Source organism: Panulirus ornatus, chromosome 36 (genome assembly GCF_036320965.1).
Source record: "Panulirus ornatus isolate Po-2019 chromosome 36, ASM3632096v1, whole genome shotgun sequence".
Lineage (NCBI taxonomy): Eukaryota > Metazoa > Arthropoda > Malacostraca > Decapoda > Palinuridae > Panulirus > Panulirus ornatus.
The window spans coordinates 8,863,965-8,882,385 of NC_092259.1; the positions used below are offsets into that span (position 1 = coordinate 8,863,965).

The 18,421-nt window shown below is 37.7% G+C and overlaps 1 protein-coding gene across 3 annotated transcripts in view; it reads right to left on the reverse strand.

Annotated features, from left to right (window-relative positions):
* Nucleotides 1-18,421, reverse strand: part of alpha-Man-Ia (alpha-Mannosidase class I a) — a 55,947-nt gene that overhangs the window by 16,816 nt on the left and 20,710 nt on the right. The window contains exons 9-10 of one of the 3 annotated variants that reach the window (XM_071683262.1): nucleotides 17,596-17,659; nucleotides 12,740-12,855 (exon numbers count right to left, since the gene is read on the reverse strand). In XM_071683262.1, the coding sequence (XP_071539363.1) occupies nucleotides 17,640-17,659 (20 nt within the window). In that variant the 3' untranslated portion in view covers nucleotides 12,740-12,855; nucleotides 17,596-17,639. Of the gene's footprint in view, nucleotides 1-12,739; nucleotides 12,856-16,423; nucleotides 17,660-18,421 lie in introns of those variants that run through there. The other 2 variants (XM_071683263.1, XM_071683261.1) reach the window with 2 other exon arrangements.

The following is an 18,421-nucleotide window of genomic DNA, read 5'->3' on the forward strand; positions in this document are numbered from 1 at the left end:
GGTGGCTGATTCATGTGAGAAACTGCAGAAGCTGGTGACTGAGTTTGGTAGAGTGTGTGAAAGAAGAAAGTTAAGAGTAAATGTGAATAAGAGCAAGGTTATTAGGTACAGTAGGGTTGAGGGTCAAGTCAACTGGGAGGTAAGTTTGAATGGAGAAAAACTGGAGGAAGTAAAGTGTTTTAGATATCTGGGAGTGGATCTGGCAGTGGATGGAACCATGGAAGCAGAAGTGGATCATAGGGTGGGGGAGGGGGCGAAAATCCTGGGAGCCTTGAAGAATGTGTGGAAGTCGAGAACATTATCTCGGAAAGCAAAAATGGGAATGTGTGGAAGTCGAGAACATTATCTCGGAAAGCAAAAATGGGTATGTTTGAAGGAATAGTGGTTCCAACAATGTTGTATGGTTGCGATGCGTGGGCTATGGATAGAGTTGTGCGCAGGAGGATGGATGTGCTGGAAATGAGATGTTTGAGGACAATGTGTGGTGTGAGGTGGTTTGATCGAGTAAGTAACGTAAGGGTAAGAGAGATGTGTGGAAATAAAAAGAGCGTGGTTGAGAGAGCAGAAGAGGGTGTTTTCAAATGGTTTGGGCACATGGAGAGAATGAGTGAGGAAAGATTGACCAAGAGGATATATGTGTCGGAGGTGGAGGGAACGAGGAGAAGTGGGAGACCAAATTGGAGGTGGAAAGATGGAGTGAAAAAGATTTTGTGTGATCGGGGCCTGAACATGCAGGAGGGTGAAAGGAGGGCAAGGAATAGAGTGAATTGCATCGATGTGGTATACCGGGGTTGACGTGCTGTCAGTGGATTGAATCAGGGCATGTGAAGCGTCTGGGGTAAACCATGGAAAGCTGTGTAGGTATGTATATTTGCGTGTGTGGACGTATGTACATACATGTGTATGGGGGTGGGTTGGGCCATTTCTTTCGTCTGTTTCCTTGCACTACCCCGCAAACGCGGGAGACAGCGACAAAGCAAAAAAAAAAAATGCATTTCCCGCGATAGCGAGGTAGCGTTAAGAACAGAGGACTGGGCCTTCGAGGGAATATCCTCACCTGGCCCCCTTCTCTGTTCCTTCTTTTGGAAAATTGAAAAAAAATGAGAGGGGAGGATTTCCAGCCACCCGCTCCCTCCCCTTTTAGTCGCCTTCTACAACACACAGGGAATACGTGGGAAGTATTCTTTCTCCCCTATCCCCAGGGATAATTATATATATATATATATATATATATATATATATATATATATATATATATATATATATATATATATATATATATATAAAATACTTAATTGCTGTTTCCCGTGAAGCGAGGTAGCGCCAGGAAACAGACGAAGAATGGCCCATCCACTCATATACACGTCTATATACATAAATGCCCATACAGGCACATATACATACAGATACACAGACATATACAAATATACACATGTACATATTAATGCTTGCCATCATCCATTCCTGGCACCACCCTACCCCACAGGAAACAGCATCATTACCCCCTGCTTCAGCAAGGAAGTGCCAGGAAACAAACAAAAAAGGCTACATTCATTCACACTCAGTCTCCAGCTGTCATGTGTAATGTCAAAGCAATGTACCCAATTTATCAACCAACCCCTTAAGAAGGATGAACCGATGGACAGACTGTTGCAACAAGGATTCAAACCCATTCACTCAATCCTAAGTGGCCCATGAATGCAACATATTCAGCAATGCTAATACTTCACTAAGCACATCCATCAGTTCCTAAAATGGAGGTTGGGATAGGTAAATCTGATTATTGAAGAGTAAAATCTATATTAAAAGAAAAACCTTAAAAAAAAAGTCTTGAAACACATACATCATGATTAAACATCCACTTCACAGGTTGAAGGTCCGAATGCCACCTTGGACCCCTAAATTTTTTTTCATTTTTCCATTCTGTATTGCACTATTAGCTTATTTCCAGATCTGACGGAAAGCTTATCTTGTGCGGTTGTACCGGACGAAAACATGACAAAATGCATAATGTGACAAGTCATTCACTTCATTAAACCTAAAAGGAACAAACCATATTCCTTGGTTATGAATTCTGCAAACAGTAATTCATGTATGTGTATGCTAGCATATACAGAAGCAAAACAATATAAACCACGGTAATACTAAAGAAAAACTGCGGAAAAGGCTTGTTTCTGTATAATCTTCCAGTTCAGAGCACTTAATAATAACACCTATTCTACAGGGATTCTGTGCTGATACTCTTCAGTATACCTGAGGTTAAATGACAGAAGAATAAGCGACTTAAAGTGCAACTTTATCAACTAAAGAATGCTTCAAAAATCTTCAGAACCAGTGAACTTTTATTTCCAACTCTATAAAGATCAACATGGACACATCAAACATAACAAAGCAACTCCTGCACCTGTAACAGTTGTTTATCTAAAGAGGGATAAGAATTGTGACCCTATAATTCACCTTTTTCATGAAAAGTTGGAGGAACTTGTCAAGTATTTTCATCAAGTTTAGAAACTTGCTTCAATAACTCAAAACAATCAGCATGGAAATTCAGTTGAGAATGACAGTCGTCTAACTTGTCCAATCAGAAGATACAAGAAGTCAACTGTCATCAAAACATATTTTACAATCACATCAAAATAGTTTTATTTACATTTACTAGTTCATTATCATTTTCTAGTTCATTCATATCACAATACACTACTATATATATCTTACACACTAAAAAGTGAGGAGCATTTGTACAGAAAATGTATAAAACCAAAACATGTATTGCAACCTTAGAAACAACGACAGGAAAAATGCATAATTCTGAATATAAAATGCCAGGAAAACCAATGGAAATATATTAACTCTGATGGGATAAATGTTTTCTTAGTTACTACTTACAGCTAAATGCATATCTAATACTGGGTAAGGTGTTCCACTAAAAAACTTACCACTTAAATGATGCATAAAAAAGGTGTAACAAAATCTTTAAGGAAAAGTAATCTCTCAAGCAGGGTCTTACTTTCCCAGCCATTACACCAAAAACCAACAATCCATATACTCATCTTACTATGGTTACTTTCATCTGATCATATCTCTAATTGTCTTAAAGGAAATTATACTGTCCATCATCAACTTACTTCATCATGTTTGTTTTAAATGCAACCTTGAGTTAAGCTGTTGATAAATTTCCACAAACTATCAAAGACTATTTCTTTATTTCACACAAGCTGAGCATAAGTTAGGTCTTCTTATCAGTTAAATACTCAAATCTGTAGATTCTTCTCTATTTCTAAAGACAGGATTACAACAAAATTAAATTATACATGTGAATAATTCCTTTTATATCGAAATCATATCATCTATTCATGATAAAATAAAAAAGAAGAGCTATGATGCTTCAGGGTATCTTCTAATGAAAACCCTTAGTTCTATGAACTCCTAGGCATACAACTAAAGCTACATAAAAGAATCAACTACTCATTCATATGACATTCCCAAAGCTAAAAGATTCTCACTTGAGTGACTAACCTATGATTTTTCACAACCTTACAAATCAAATGAAATATGAATACCTTCACGGAAAATATCCTCTCATGCTGTCATCCAATACTTCAGTTACCTTATACTCATATATCATATTGTGCGTACATTATCCTACCAAAAATATTATTGCTATAAAAAGTTACATGCCTTGAGAAACACATCTTACAGAGTGCATGCAGAATCAAAATGGAATTCAGAGCCTCCTTGGCAATTATCTATAATGAATAACTTTTTTCTCATTCAGGGGCTTCCTTAAACATTGTTCTGCATCACACTACAAATTCATACATACATACATAATCCTTACATGGATATATGGATTATCTTCTAAGTATCTCTTCTTTCTTGAAGCTGGGGTTCGTGGTCTTTGAATGAACAAGGGCATGCATGGATTATCTTCTAAGTTTCTCTTCTTTCTAGAATCTAAAGTTCATGGTTTTTCAGTATTTCTTGTGATTGTTGTTGTTGAATTCTCTCTCATCTGCGATATGACTATCAGATGACTCATGGCTTAATAGTAACACTTTGTCAATGTGCACCTTAAATTCAAGTTTTCAATCTATGATGCTTCACCTTCCCTTTCTCCACCAGGCTTCTGAAGTGTGACATCAATATAATGTTAATCCCTACATGACTTATTTGCTCAAATTTTTCAAGACTGAATTCCATGAGGAACTCTTCTGCCCATCTAAATTCTATTTAGATCTTTAGCATCTTTGTCTCCTGAATTCATAATTTTACTTATTCTAATGTCTTCAGCAACATATTTTACTATACTTTCTTTCACTTCTTTGTCAATGATTGATATCATTATCAAAGACAGACATGTTCCATTTTAAATCACTTTTACTTTCCCATTTGTTAAAATCTCTTTGAGAGAGTGTCTGTCTGTCTGTCTGTCTGGGTCTTGCTGAGTTTACTTGATTATTTACTTATGCACTATGGGCCATCATCTCTTAAAATTTCATAAATATTTTTATTCTCTGAATTACTGTTTCTTCACTTAACCTGTTCCACTTGCCCAACACTCAATAACTTATCAAATATTTCTTCACATTTTCTAACATCTGCTTGATTTCCTGTCATATTGTTAATTTTTGCTTGGTATCAACAACAAAAATTAATCATAACATCCATCATATTTCTCTCTTCCAACGTGGTATCAACAACAAAAATTAATCATAACATCCATCATATTTCTCTCTTCCAACAAGGCAAAGTTCTGGGTTATCAGTTATCCTTTCCCTGTATGTGTTTGGTTCCCATTCTGATTTGCATCTTCTGCTTGTACCATTAAACACAATATTTTTCCGTGTGTATTCTTTCTCAAGTACTATGTGATGCTTTTCCAAGTTTAACAAATTAAGCAATTTCAGGGCTATCACATGCAGTTTACTTATACCTCCAACCACAAAGAATTTCAAGAAAAAACTATAAAAGGTTTTCTTGAACACACTGTAGGAACTTGTATCTCCAAAGTTCTGGGTTATCAGTTATCCTTTCCCTGTATGTGTTTGGTTCCCATTCTGATTTGCATCTTCTGCTTGTACCATTAAACACAATATTTTTCCGTGTGTATTCTTTCTCAAGTACTATGTGATGCTTTTCCAAGTTTAACAAATTAAGCAATTTCAGGGCTATCACATGCGGTGTACTTATACCTCCAACCACAAAGAATTTCAAGAAAAAACTATAAAAGGTTTTCTTGAACACACTGTAGGAACTTGTATCTCCATGTGATTTCACCCCCAGCAGGACAGTCTCTCATATCCATCTCCATACAAATGAAGACCCTAAAAACAAGTATTAGCCAATACTATCTGGATCATTTATTCTCTTCAAAAAAATTTCTCACTCATCTGACCATGAAGCAATATAATAAACTCACTTTACCACAAACAGTTTTGCCCAGAACGTATTATTTGAAAGGTACTAAGTTTACTACAACCTCTTAGGAATTTAGTTTATTTCACTTGTAGAAAGTATGCAGTACATCTGCATACAGTCTTTGGTACAAACTCCCACTTTGTGTCATCCAAATCTCCTACTGCCAAAAAGACTTCTATCTCTGTTCCCTCAGTAGTTAATGAAAGGAATAAATAAAGCTCCAAACATGGACAAAACCTGCCAACACATGGTACCACTTCACTAAGTCCTCTCTATAAAGCAAATAACAGACAGTACATGTCCTGGTAAAGAAAACTAATGGGTTAATGGAGAAAATTAATAGAGTGTCTGTTAAGAGTCTAGGTTCATATTTAGATTAAAATATTTTCATATAATTCTAACATATACCACTCTCAATACTCTATAAAACTCAATAAATAAGGCAAAGATATCATATAAGTGTATGATGCTAGCCACAAGCAAGAAAAAGTATTTCATGAATTAGTCTTTTATAATCTAACTTCAAAATCAAAATTCTTGCTTTTCCAAAGTAAAGAGCAAGATGTCATTTTCAAAAAAATGAATTTTCAAAATGAAATATATTCACAACCAATTCTGCAAACATATATATACACTAGATCACATTCATTATAAAGGTATTACCAAAAATTTTGCTTATCTCCTCTTCAGTCAAAATCATATCATAACAGTGCGGCATACAGAGAAAACTCAACTATAAGTATACTTAACCAAATTTAAAATTCTATTGTCAGTCAGCCAAATAAATTTGTTTTCAACACAAACAAAAATCCATGGGTTTTTCCAAATAGCTATACACACACACACACATACACAGAGACATATATATATGTATATATATATATATATATATATATATATATATATATATATATATATATATATATATATATATATATATATATATGGTTTGCGGCAGGGGTGTGTGATGTCTCCATGGTTGTTTAATTTGTTTATGGATGGGGTTGTTAGGGAGGTGAATGCAAGAGTTTTGGAAAGAGGGGCAAGTATGAAGTCTGTTGGGGATGAGAGAGCTTGGGAAGTGAGTCAGTTGTTGTTCGCTGACGATACAGCGCTGGTGGCTGATTCATGCGAGAAACTGCAGAAGCTGGTGACTGAGTTTGGTAGAGTGTGTGAAAGAAGAAAGTTAAGAGTAAATGTGAATAAGAGCAAGGTTATCAGGTACAGTAGGGTTGAGGGTCAAGTCAATTGGGAGGTAAGTTTGAATGGAGAAAAACTGGAGGAAGTAAAGAGTTTTAGATATCTGGGAGTGGATCTGGCAGTGGATGGAACCATGGAAGCGGAAGTGGATCATAGGGTTGGGGAGGGGGCGAAAATCCTGGGAGCCTTGAAGAGTGTGTGGGAGTCGAGAACATTATCTCGGAAAGCAAAAATGGGTATGTTTGAAGGAATAGTGGTTCCAACAATGTTGTATGGTTGCGAGGCGTGGACTATGGATAGAGTTGTTAGCAGGAGGATGGATGTGCTGGAAATGAGATGTTTGAGGACAATGTGTGGTGTGAGGTGGTTTGATCGAGTAAGTAACGTAAGGGTAAGAGAGATGTGTGGAAATAAAAAGAGCATGGTTGAGAGAGCAGAAGAGGGTGTTTTCAAATGGTTTGGGCACATGGAGAGAATGAGTGAGGAAAGATTGACCAAGAGGATATATGTGTCGCAGGTGGAGGGAACGAGAAGTGGGAGACCAAATTGGAGGTGGAAAGATGGAGTAAAAAAGATTTTGTGTGATGGGGGCCTGAACATGCAGGAGGGTGAAAGGAGGGCAAGGAATAGAGTGAATTGGATCGATGTGGTATACCGGGGTTGACGTGCTGTCAGTGGATTGAATCAGGGCATGTGAAGCGTCTGGGGTAAACCATGGAAAGCTGTGTAGGTATGTATATTTGCGTGTGTGGACGTGTGTGTATATACATGTGTATGGGGTTGGGTTGGGCCATTTCTTTCGTCTGTTTCCTTGCGCTACCTCGCAAACGCGGGAGACAGTGACAAAGTAAAATAAATAAAAAATAAATATAAATATATATATATATATATTTTCCCTGGCGATAGGGGATTAAGAGTACTTCCCACGTATTCCCTGCGTGTCGTAGAAGGCGACTAAAAGGGGAGGGAGCGGGGGGCTGGAAATCCTCCCCTCTCGGTTTTTTTTTTTCTAATTTTCCAAAAGAAGGAACAGAGAATTGGGCCAGGTGAGGGTATTCCCTCAAAGGCCCAGTCCTCTGTTCTTAACGCTACCTCGCTAATGCGGGAAATGGCGAATGGTTTGAAAGAAAAAAAGAATATATATATATATTATCCCTGGGGATAGGGGAGAAAGAATACTTCCCACGTATTCCCTGCGTGTCGTAGAAGGCGACTAAAAGGGGAGGGAGCAGGGGGCTGGAAATCCTCCCCTCTCATCATTTTTTTTTTAATTTTCCAAAAGAAGGAACAGAGAAGGGGGCCAGGTGAGGATATTCCCTCAAAGGCCCAATCCTCTGTTCTTAACGCTACCTCGCTATCGTGGGAAATGGCAAATAGTATGAAATATATATATATATTGTTACGAAGACGTGTGTGTTTGTATCTATTTCTTATCAGGGCAAGGAGTGATGCCAGAGGCTGGCTCGGAGTTTCTGTCCACCCAGCATTTTACGAGAGTGTAACTATGCCGAGACTCTGGGACCCTCCAACCAATGAGAACTTCCCCTATATTTCTATAGCCAATCAAAATGTAAGGTTTATAGCAGCAAGGGCGAACGCTTGTCTTCTGGTACCCACAACACCCGCTGAGACTTGATTCCTTTCTCTGAAGCCCAGCGAGGTGGGTGGTGTCCCCTGCTGTAAGTCCTGCTGTGTTGTAAGCCTGTAAGCCCTGCTGTGCTATAAGCCCATTACCATAGTGTTGTGCTGTAAGCCCGTTATATTTATCAGTGTATTGTTATCGAAGAACTGCCTTAGAGGAAAGAGAACTCCTGGCTCGAAATCTTATCTGGAATGTTAAGTCATGTACGAATGTTATCTTATGTTCAATGTTAAACTCACTTTCAATGTTAACGTAATGTTTCATGCTTGATTTATGTGACTATCTTTGTACACTTGAAATCTTTCATTATAAGTAGATTTAATGTAATGCTGGACTTTAATTCAATCCCATAACTTTATTATTGTGTTATCCTGAGTTGTGCCACTTGACAAATCTATAACGTCCTTGCAAGACAAGGAACAGTAGTATTTGTAACATATGTTACTGACGACCTTGCCTGAATAAGTATTGAATTTGTAACAATATATATATATATATATATATATATATATATATATATATATATATATATATATATATATATATATATATATATATGGAGGGGGTGAGTAGAGGGAACGAGAAGTGGGAGACCAAATTGGAGGTGGAAGGATGGAGTGAAGGGGATTTTGGGTGGTCGGGGCCTGAACATGCAGGAAGGTAAGGGGTGTGGAGTGAGTAGGAGTGATGTGGTATACTGGGGTCGACGTGCTGTCAATGGATTGAGCCGGGGCGTGTGAGGCATCTGGGGTGAACGTGGAGGGTTTTGTGAGGCCTGGATTTGGAGGGGGAGCTGTGGTTTCGGTGCATTATACATGGCAGCTGGAGACTGAGTGTGGGCGGGTGTGGCCTTTGTTGTCTTTTCCTAGCACTGCCCCGCACACATTCGGGGGGGAGGGGGTTGTTATTTCATGTGTGGCGGGGTGGCGACGGGAGTGAATGGAGGCAGGCACTGTGAATTGTGCACATGTGTATATCTATGTATACGTTGAGATGTAAGGGCGTGTGTGTGTACATGTGTGGACATGTGTATATGCATGTGTGTGTGGGTGAGTTGGGCCGTTCTTTCGTCTGTTTCCTTGCACTGTCTCACTGGCGCCGCAGGAGACAGCGACAAAGTATAATAAATAAATAAATATTATCCCTGGGGAGAGGGGAGAAAGAATACTTCCCACATATTCCCTGCGTGTCGTAGAAGGTGACTAAAAGGGAAGGGAGCAGGGGCTGGAAATCCTTCCCTCTCATTTTTTTTTAATTTTCCAAAAGAAGGAACAGAGAAGGGGGCCAGGTGAGGATATTCCCTCAAAGGCCCAGTCCTCTGTTCTTAACGCCACCTTGCTAAAGTGGGAAATGGTGAATAGTATAGAAATATATATCCCTGGGGATAGGGAGAAAGAATATTTCCCACGTATTCCCTGCATGTCATAGAAGGCAACTAAAAGGTAAGGGAGTGGGGCTGGAAATCCTCCCCTCTTTCCCACCCCCTCCCAATAAAAAAAGAAGGAAGAGAGAAGGGAGCCAGGTGAGGATATTCCCTCAAAGGCCCAGTCCTCTGTTCTTAACACTACCTCGCTAATGCGGGAAATGGCAAATAGTATGAAAGAAAAAGAAAGAATATATATATATAAGCCCTGGGGATGAGAGCAGAGTGGGGGTGGGAGCAGAGGGCTGGAAATTCTCCCCTCCTGTTTTACTTTCCAAAAGAAGGTACAAAGAAGGGGACTGAGTGAGGATCTTTCCACTATGGCTGTCATCTCATCTTAATGCAACCTAGCTTATGCAAGAAAAGGCAAAAATGTATGAAGGAGAAGTGGGAGACCAAATCAGCAGTGGAAGGATGGAGTGAAAAAGATTCTGAAATCAGGGCCTGAACATACAGGAGGGTGAGAGGCATGCAAGAATAGAGTGAACTGGAACAATGTGGTAAACTGTAGTCGATGTGCTGTCAATGGACTGAACCAGGGCATGTGAAACGTCAGGGGTAAACCATGGAAAGGTCTGTGGGACTTGGTTGTGGATAGGGAGCGGTAGTTTCAGTGCATTACACAGCTAGAGACTGAGAGTGAACAAATGTGGCCTTTTTTCTGTTTTCCTGGTGCTACCTCACTGAAGCCAGGGGTAGCAGTGCTGTTTCCTATGGGAGTAGGGTGGTGCCAGGAATGGATGAAGGTAAGCAAGAATGAATATGTACATGTGTATACATATATATGTCTGTGTATGTGTATGTATATGTATGTATATGTGCGTATATGAGCGTTTATGTATATATATGCGTATATGAGTGGATGGGCCATTCTTCATCTGTTTCCTGGCACTACCTCACTGATGCTGAAAACAGCAATTAAGTATAATAAAATGAATATACATATACATATTCTTTTCATGCATATTCACTATTTCAAGCAATGATAAAGTAGCGTAAGGACCGGATGACTGAGCCTTTGAGCGGAAAATTCTCACTTGGCTGCCTTCTCTGTTCCTTCTTTTGGAAAAATAAAACTGGAGGGGAGGATTTCCAGCCCCACACTTCCATCCCTTTTAGTCGCCGTCTGTGACATGCAGGGAATACACTGGCAAAAGTGAAGGGAGGAATGGAGTGGATATAACCAAAGAGGAAATGGAAGGATGGCATGAAAGATACCTTGGGAGTTTCAAGGCCTGAATACTCAGGAAGGTGAAAGGTACACTTGGTATGGCAAGAATCAGATCAATTTGGTTTATAGGGGTTGATGTGCTTTCAATGGGCTGAATCAAAGTATATGAAATGGGGCTTGGCTTTGGCTGGCAGACTCTGTTATTGATGCATTGTACATGACAGATGGATAATGGATGTGAGAAAATGAGGTCACCTTTCATCTATTCCTGAAGCCACCTTACTATGATGAGAAGGAGCAAATAAGTGCATAAATCTTCTTCTAGGAGTGAACAGAATAAACCAGTCATTAATCTTCAAATCTAAGAACATATTCTAATTTTTTACCCTTACAATTTCCTGCACAAAAGAATGTCCAAACATGGCTTTTGTTTGGACCAAGGAAAACGAGGTTCAGGTGGAGTGCTGCTACTAAAAGGCTTGAGGACATAATGCTTTGATGATATCAGCTAACAACTTCATCATGTGCAATGGTGATGCTAGTTTATTTGCTTATACACATAAACTCGATATTTCGTTCAATTCAAACCATAGGACTTTGCTGTGGATGCAACACAACATTTTGAGATAAACAATTACAGAATTCTTCAAAAATGAACATAAACCAAAAGAAAACATCTATGCCAATAATTAAAAGTGGAACACTTAACCCAACCACAAAGTCTTGCATTACTGCAAAACAAGAAAAGAGTATGTATGTATATATATATATATATATATATATATATATATATATATATATATATATATATATATATATATATATTATATACTTACAATTAACCCAGTACCAATTTTTATGAAAGAGTTTTGGTGTTGCCCAGGCCTTCTACTGGCTCTTCCAGCCTAAGGCTGCACTACTTCCAGTTGCAGAAAAACTGGACTCCTTTGGAAAGATGTGTGTGTGTGTGTGTATGTGTGTGTGTGTGTGTGTGTGTGTGTGTGTGTACAAATGACGCCAATGTTTATTAGTTTCTGAGGCGACCTTGTTCATGAGGAAAGGCAAAGCAAATGTGTATATAAAAGACACAAAAACACATGGGTCATTCTTCGTCTGTTTCCAGGCGCTATCTCACAGATGTCGGAAACAGCCCCACAAAACTTTCCATGGTTTAACCCAAACGCTTCACATGCCCTGGTTCAATCTACTGACAGCACGTCGACCCTGGTATACCACATCGTTCCAATTCATTCTATTCTTTGAATGCCTTTCACCCTCCTTATTCAGGCCCCGATCGCTCAAAATCTTTTTCACTCCACCCTTCCACCTCCTATTTGGTCTCCCACTTCTCCCTCTTCCTGCCACCTTTGACACATATATCTTCTTTGTTAATCTTTCCTCACTCATTCTCTCCATGTGTCCAAACCATTTCAACACACCCTCTTCTGCTCTCTCAACCAAACATCTTTCTTATCCTTTCATAACTTACCAATAAAACCACCTCACACCACATATTGTCCTCAAACATTTTATTTCCAACACATCCACCCCCCTCAGCACAACCCTATCTACAGTCCATGCCTCGCAACCATCCAACATTGCTGGAACCACTATTCCTTCAAATATACCTATTTTTGCTGAGATATCATTCTCACCTTCTACACATTCTTCAATGCCCCTCAAACCTTCCCCCCCTCCTACATACTGTGACTCACTTCCACTTCCATGGTTCCATCCACTGCTAAGTCCATTCCCAGATATCTAGAATACTTCACTTCCTCCAGTTTTTCTGGGTCGACGTGCTGTCAATGGATTGAACTAGGGCATGTGATATGTCTGGGGTAAACCATGGAAAGGTCTGTGGGGCTTGGATGTGGACAGGAAGCTGTGGTTTCAGTGCATTACACATGACAGCTAGAGACTGGGTGAGAACAAATTTGGCCTTTTTTGTCTTGTTTTCCTGGCACTACCTCACCGACGCAGGGGGTGACGATACTTTTCCTGTGGGGCGGGGTGGAGCGGGGAATTAGTGAAGGCAAGCAAGCATGAACATGTACATGTGTATATATGTATATGTTATGTATGTGTATATATTGATATGTATATGTATGTGCATATACATGTATGGGCATCTACGTATGTATATGTGTATATCAGTGGATGGGTCGTTCTTCGTTTGTTTCCTGGCACTACCTCGCTCACACAGGAAATGGCGATCAAGTATAATAAATAAAATAAATATACACAAAAGGTTGCACTACTTCAGTTGCATGAAAATGAATACTCCTTTGGAGTTGGATGTTCTATAATAGGATTTTACTACCAGTGATACAGCCTTGTCAAATGTGACTTTTCTCTCATGGTGCGACCTCAAGCAGGCGAGTCCATCCACTAACACCTATTCATATCTACATATATCTGTGCGTGTGTGTGTATGTAAGTGTATAGAGCTATTCCGGATGGCAGGCTGGCTGGGGGCTCCCTAATACTGATGCTATGTGCATGGGTAATGTAATGCTATGGCTGGAATCACCAGTTCAAACTGGAAATACATTTAACTATAACCTTTATTTATATTGCTGCAAACTAAAACTTTCTACATTCTTAGCACTGAGCAATACTGATATATATATATATATATATATATATATATATATATATATATATATATATATATATATATATATCACTGATTAATAATTATGACTTAAGTATATTGTATTTACAGTAAAACAGGAACAAAAGCTGGATCTCAGGTAATATGTATCAGATCCTGAAACATAACTAGTGAAAGCTATTGGTCATACACACAAATAGTATTATATTGAATGTACATGATTAACAACAACTCAGTCAACTTCCATTCTCTGCAATCATCATGTTATGTTTCAGAATTTGTCCTGAGGAATAATTTTTTCAGGTATGTTATGGATTGCTCATACAGTAACTACCTGGATCCTACCTGCAAACAGGTAGCTAAGAAATGGAGAAAAATAAATTATTCACACAAATAATTTATCCTCCTGCCCCTCCCCTCCCATGGCTCAGTAATATACTGGAACTCTAACATACCAAAGTATGACATAAACACTTGACCTTAGATGTATATCAAGTAAAAGATAAGTCATCACAACTAGTATGAGGTAACTACCACCATCATACTACACAATGCTAACTTTCTACATAACTTATGATCAGTTCAATACTCACTGTCATGCATCAAAGCCAGCTTGTGACCCACAAGTTTCTACAAAAATACCCAATATATCATTTAACAATAAATCTTGGTCTGAAAGATCTTGTTTTTGGGTGACAAATACTTAGCGTCATTTAGCTCTCCACATCTCCCTGCTGCAGCAGACAATGGTGATAAACCTTCAGCTCTTACAAATAATGTACTATGAATGATCCTCTATCATGAAAATTACAGCATGAGAGCTTTATGTAAATTTTAGTATCAGGACTTAACTTCCCTGCAACCTGATGTTTAATAACATCCTAAGCATCTAGTAAAAGATGATATGTATGATTGTGTCCCAGTTATACAGGTATTCAAGTACACTGCACAGTAAGGCAAAGAATGACAAGTAATGCTGTGAATGGATATTACATATACTGGAAAAATGATGATGCAGTATGATGGAGGAAATACAATACACACTGAATCTCTGAGAAAAGACAAACAACTCTTTTCCAGTTCATTTAAAGAAAAAAGGATCTACACCAATTAATTTGAGAAAGTTAGATTAAACAACTAAAAATAATGAAAGAAAAAGGTCTAAAGGATAAACCATGTTAATTAGCTATGAGTCAAAAATAAAAAAAATACAATACTGCACATGTTAAGCACATGGAAACAAAAATCTTTATGAATTCTCTGTAGGGCATAGCGAAGAAAGAAAACAAATGCTATATGCTAGGTGACTAATGTAGAGAATGTGCTAACAAAATTTTAAGCCCAAAATATGATTCTTCAAACTGTGGCATGTACAGCAAAGAATGACAAAAGAATAGCAATAAAAGTTATGAGAAGACCCTTTGCTTTTCATATAAAACCTGTGTACGCTCACTAAGGTAACTCTCATTCTTATTTCTTCATGAAGGTACATGTCAAATGATTCACTTCCGTGATAACCAGACAATGATGCATAATTCTTCAACTTATTTTTCAACTAACGTCATTGTTATATTTCTTATAACTAAGTGTGTGAGGATGGTTAACAAAGAAATGTTTGAATATGACTACATACATGACACCTTATATCACATGCAGGAAAAGCTACCTCTATTTCTCTGGAGGATCTAATCACTGACAGTACAGGAAATAACTATGAAGGAAAGCAACAATTCTCATTCATAGGCCATGATATGAATATGGGGAGAAATATGACAGAATTATGGAATGTATTCTGCAGTTATGGTACTGATGATGACTAACGCTGAGAATCTACTGATTGTTTCAATGACAGTGACAGTGAATGAAAGAACGAATGCTTTCATATTCAACCTGAAGTTAGGAAGAAGTGAAAAATAAAATCATTATGGGTGATCTGTACATACAGTAAGGTGTAGAAAGGCAGTGTCACAAATACAAGATTAACCCTTAAATATTGAGACATATATACAGCTGAGTCTGGGGAATGCTGGGAGTTACCAATATTATGACATTTGTATGACTACTAGTGGTAGACTTAGTTTCTTCACTACATGGGCAGCATTAGTGGCTACTAAGTGATGTTTCAGACTGTACCAATGGTTGATGTACATCCTCCACCACCTATCCCTTGGGGGAATCTACACATTAACTTCAGCATCATACCATGGGAATATAAAATCTGAGTGGTAAACCTCTAAAATCTTTCCTTCCTCCACCACTTTCTAGGGGAGCTATGCACTAACTTTAGCATTACACCACAACCACAAAAAGGTATTCTAGTTCACTTTTTTGTACAAATCCTTCACCTGTATATGTATTTCATCAATTCTACAAAGTGAAACTGAAAACTTGAAGATTTTGATATTTGTCCGTCTTTAAATCAACTTTAAGTAAGCTATCTGGTATCTAGGGGTTAAATACTCAGTACAAATGATAACATCAAATGAAGGAGTGCTATTATGATTAGGATCTAATGTACAGGTTTCTTATAATGGTGAAATTAAAGGTGCTGTAGTGATTCTGAGGTAGTCTAATTGATATATATATTGGATTAAATAAAAATTTATGAGATTTATTGATTGACTGACATGAAGTCTGATTAATTAGCTGCCATTTTAGAACAAACAATTCTCTCTCCTCTAAATAAATAAAAGTGATGATGAATAACTCATTTCCTAAGCAGTAAAATAATAAAGATGTATATCAGTACTTGTGAACTTATCAAGAATTGAAATTCTGATTACTGTACATGAGAAAAACTAAATTGCAAGGGGCCTATAGGCATGACTTGGCAATACTGAAGGCCTTACTCAGGAATCTACCTTTATGATAAATTCCCAAGATTCTTTTATTCTTTTACTATTTAAAAGTCATGAAAAAGGGGGAATAAACTGATCAACAGAACTCTTTTAACAGCAAAATTATATTTTCTGCAACAGTCTTAAACCAAGATATGCAGATAACTTAACAATTTATGATAATTAGGTACTGTATAACTTAAAAAAGAGGACCAAACCTAAGGTAAACAAGATATTTGGGGAAAACACCCTGAGCACTATACATTGCAAGATATGTTGTTGCTGTTGTGTTTGCTATTATAGTAAAACTGCTATCTGATGTTGCAAGTGCCTTAATTGATAATAAATATCAAATCTCTGTCAAAGCAAATTACAGGTGATACACTGCATGGTAGTATTTAGATGATAAACATTAGATAATTGGGGGAAATAAAAAATAGGAATTTTAAAACAATAATGTGACTGGTGATGACAAGGTACAGGAAGGATGCATGTGGATAACAATGCAAGTGTGACTGAGTGAATATATGAGATGAGTGATCAACCTTCCAGTGGTGAGGTACATGTCACCAAATTACAGTTTAAAATTACTGAAACATAAGACTTGATATGAACTTTCAAGAAAATATAATCATGCTATGAATATCCTATGTGCCATTCTGTGCAGGGTAATGAACACTAAAATTCTGTGAATAAACAGCAATCACTACTTTCCCATGATTTCAGTAGCAATTTATCAAAATAATTATTGAAACTCCCATGGCTGTAAACAGGGACAGAATCATATTACTGGAATCTACTTATATGATCATAATTTTGCATTTACCTCTGTACACTTTGCATGATCAGTCATTTTGAAAAGACTGAAAACTATCCTTTGGATACTATAACTTGCCTATGGTGATGTATGACAGAAAATCACTGATAATTCAATTCAGTCAAAAACAAAGAACAGGACAGAGTCAGAAGTATGATCTTATCCATTGTAATGAACAAGAGATGCAATGATAGAAGAACAGAAGCATAAGTCAAATCCAAAAGTTTGACGCCTACATATGTCCCTGTCAAAAAAAAAAAAAAAAAGATGGCACTTATGCTCACTGGGACATTAAATTCCAATGGTGCTGACCTTATCCATTTGACATTGACAATCATCCTGCTTACCTTTCTTGAAACACCTCCTTTACCAGTCCCTAATCTACACTACTGATTTTCTAATTAAATACAGAACAGGTAGTTCAGCCGTGACAATATTCCTACTTCATTTATTATACCATAGTGTAATACCTTAATATCTGTTCTTGTTGTCATGTCATCGCATCTGAACGAATTCACCACTGGTTCTCAGGTTCTAAAAAAGAAAATTAAGTTGCTGTACTCACCAACATTCAATAAGGATTAAATTCACAATCAACAAAGCTCCTAAACATGTTAAACTATACAACTATATCGACCTCTTCTGTCAACAAAAATTGCAAATAAATATCAGGTCCCAATCATGGGGACAATGTGAGAAAAAAAATCCTACAACTCACACATCATGTATGTGTGTTTGAACGTACATATCAATCAAATATTATGTGGTCTCATGTAAATAAGTATTAACATCAGCATCCCTGGGGATTGGGAAGAAAGAATACTTCCCATGTATTCCCTGCATGACATAGAAGGCAACTAAATGGGGAGAGAGGGGGGAGGTAGACATCCTCCCTCCCATTTTTAGTTTTCCAAAAAAGGGAACAGAAAAGGGGACCAAGTGAGGATACTCCCTACAAAGCTCAATACTCTGTTCTTAACATTACCTCACTAATGCAGGAAACAGCAATTATGTACAATAAAAAAATGGAAATAATCAGCAGAGACATATACCTACAAACAGTAAGACACACAAGCCTGTATATAGTAGCTCAGTTAATGTGATTCTAGTTCTTGACAAAGCTGCCAGTTTATAACCAAATCTATCCAAAGACCACGTATTTGGGATAGCCTCGATGAATGTATGCTTTATAAGCAAACAAACCACCTACACTTTCCTTTTCTACAATTTCATCACATCTGTAAATGTCACATTTAAGTTTTCTTAGAAGTAAAACTTCAAATTTTAACTTAACGT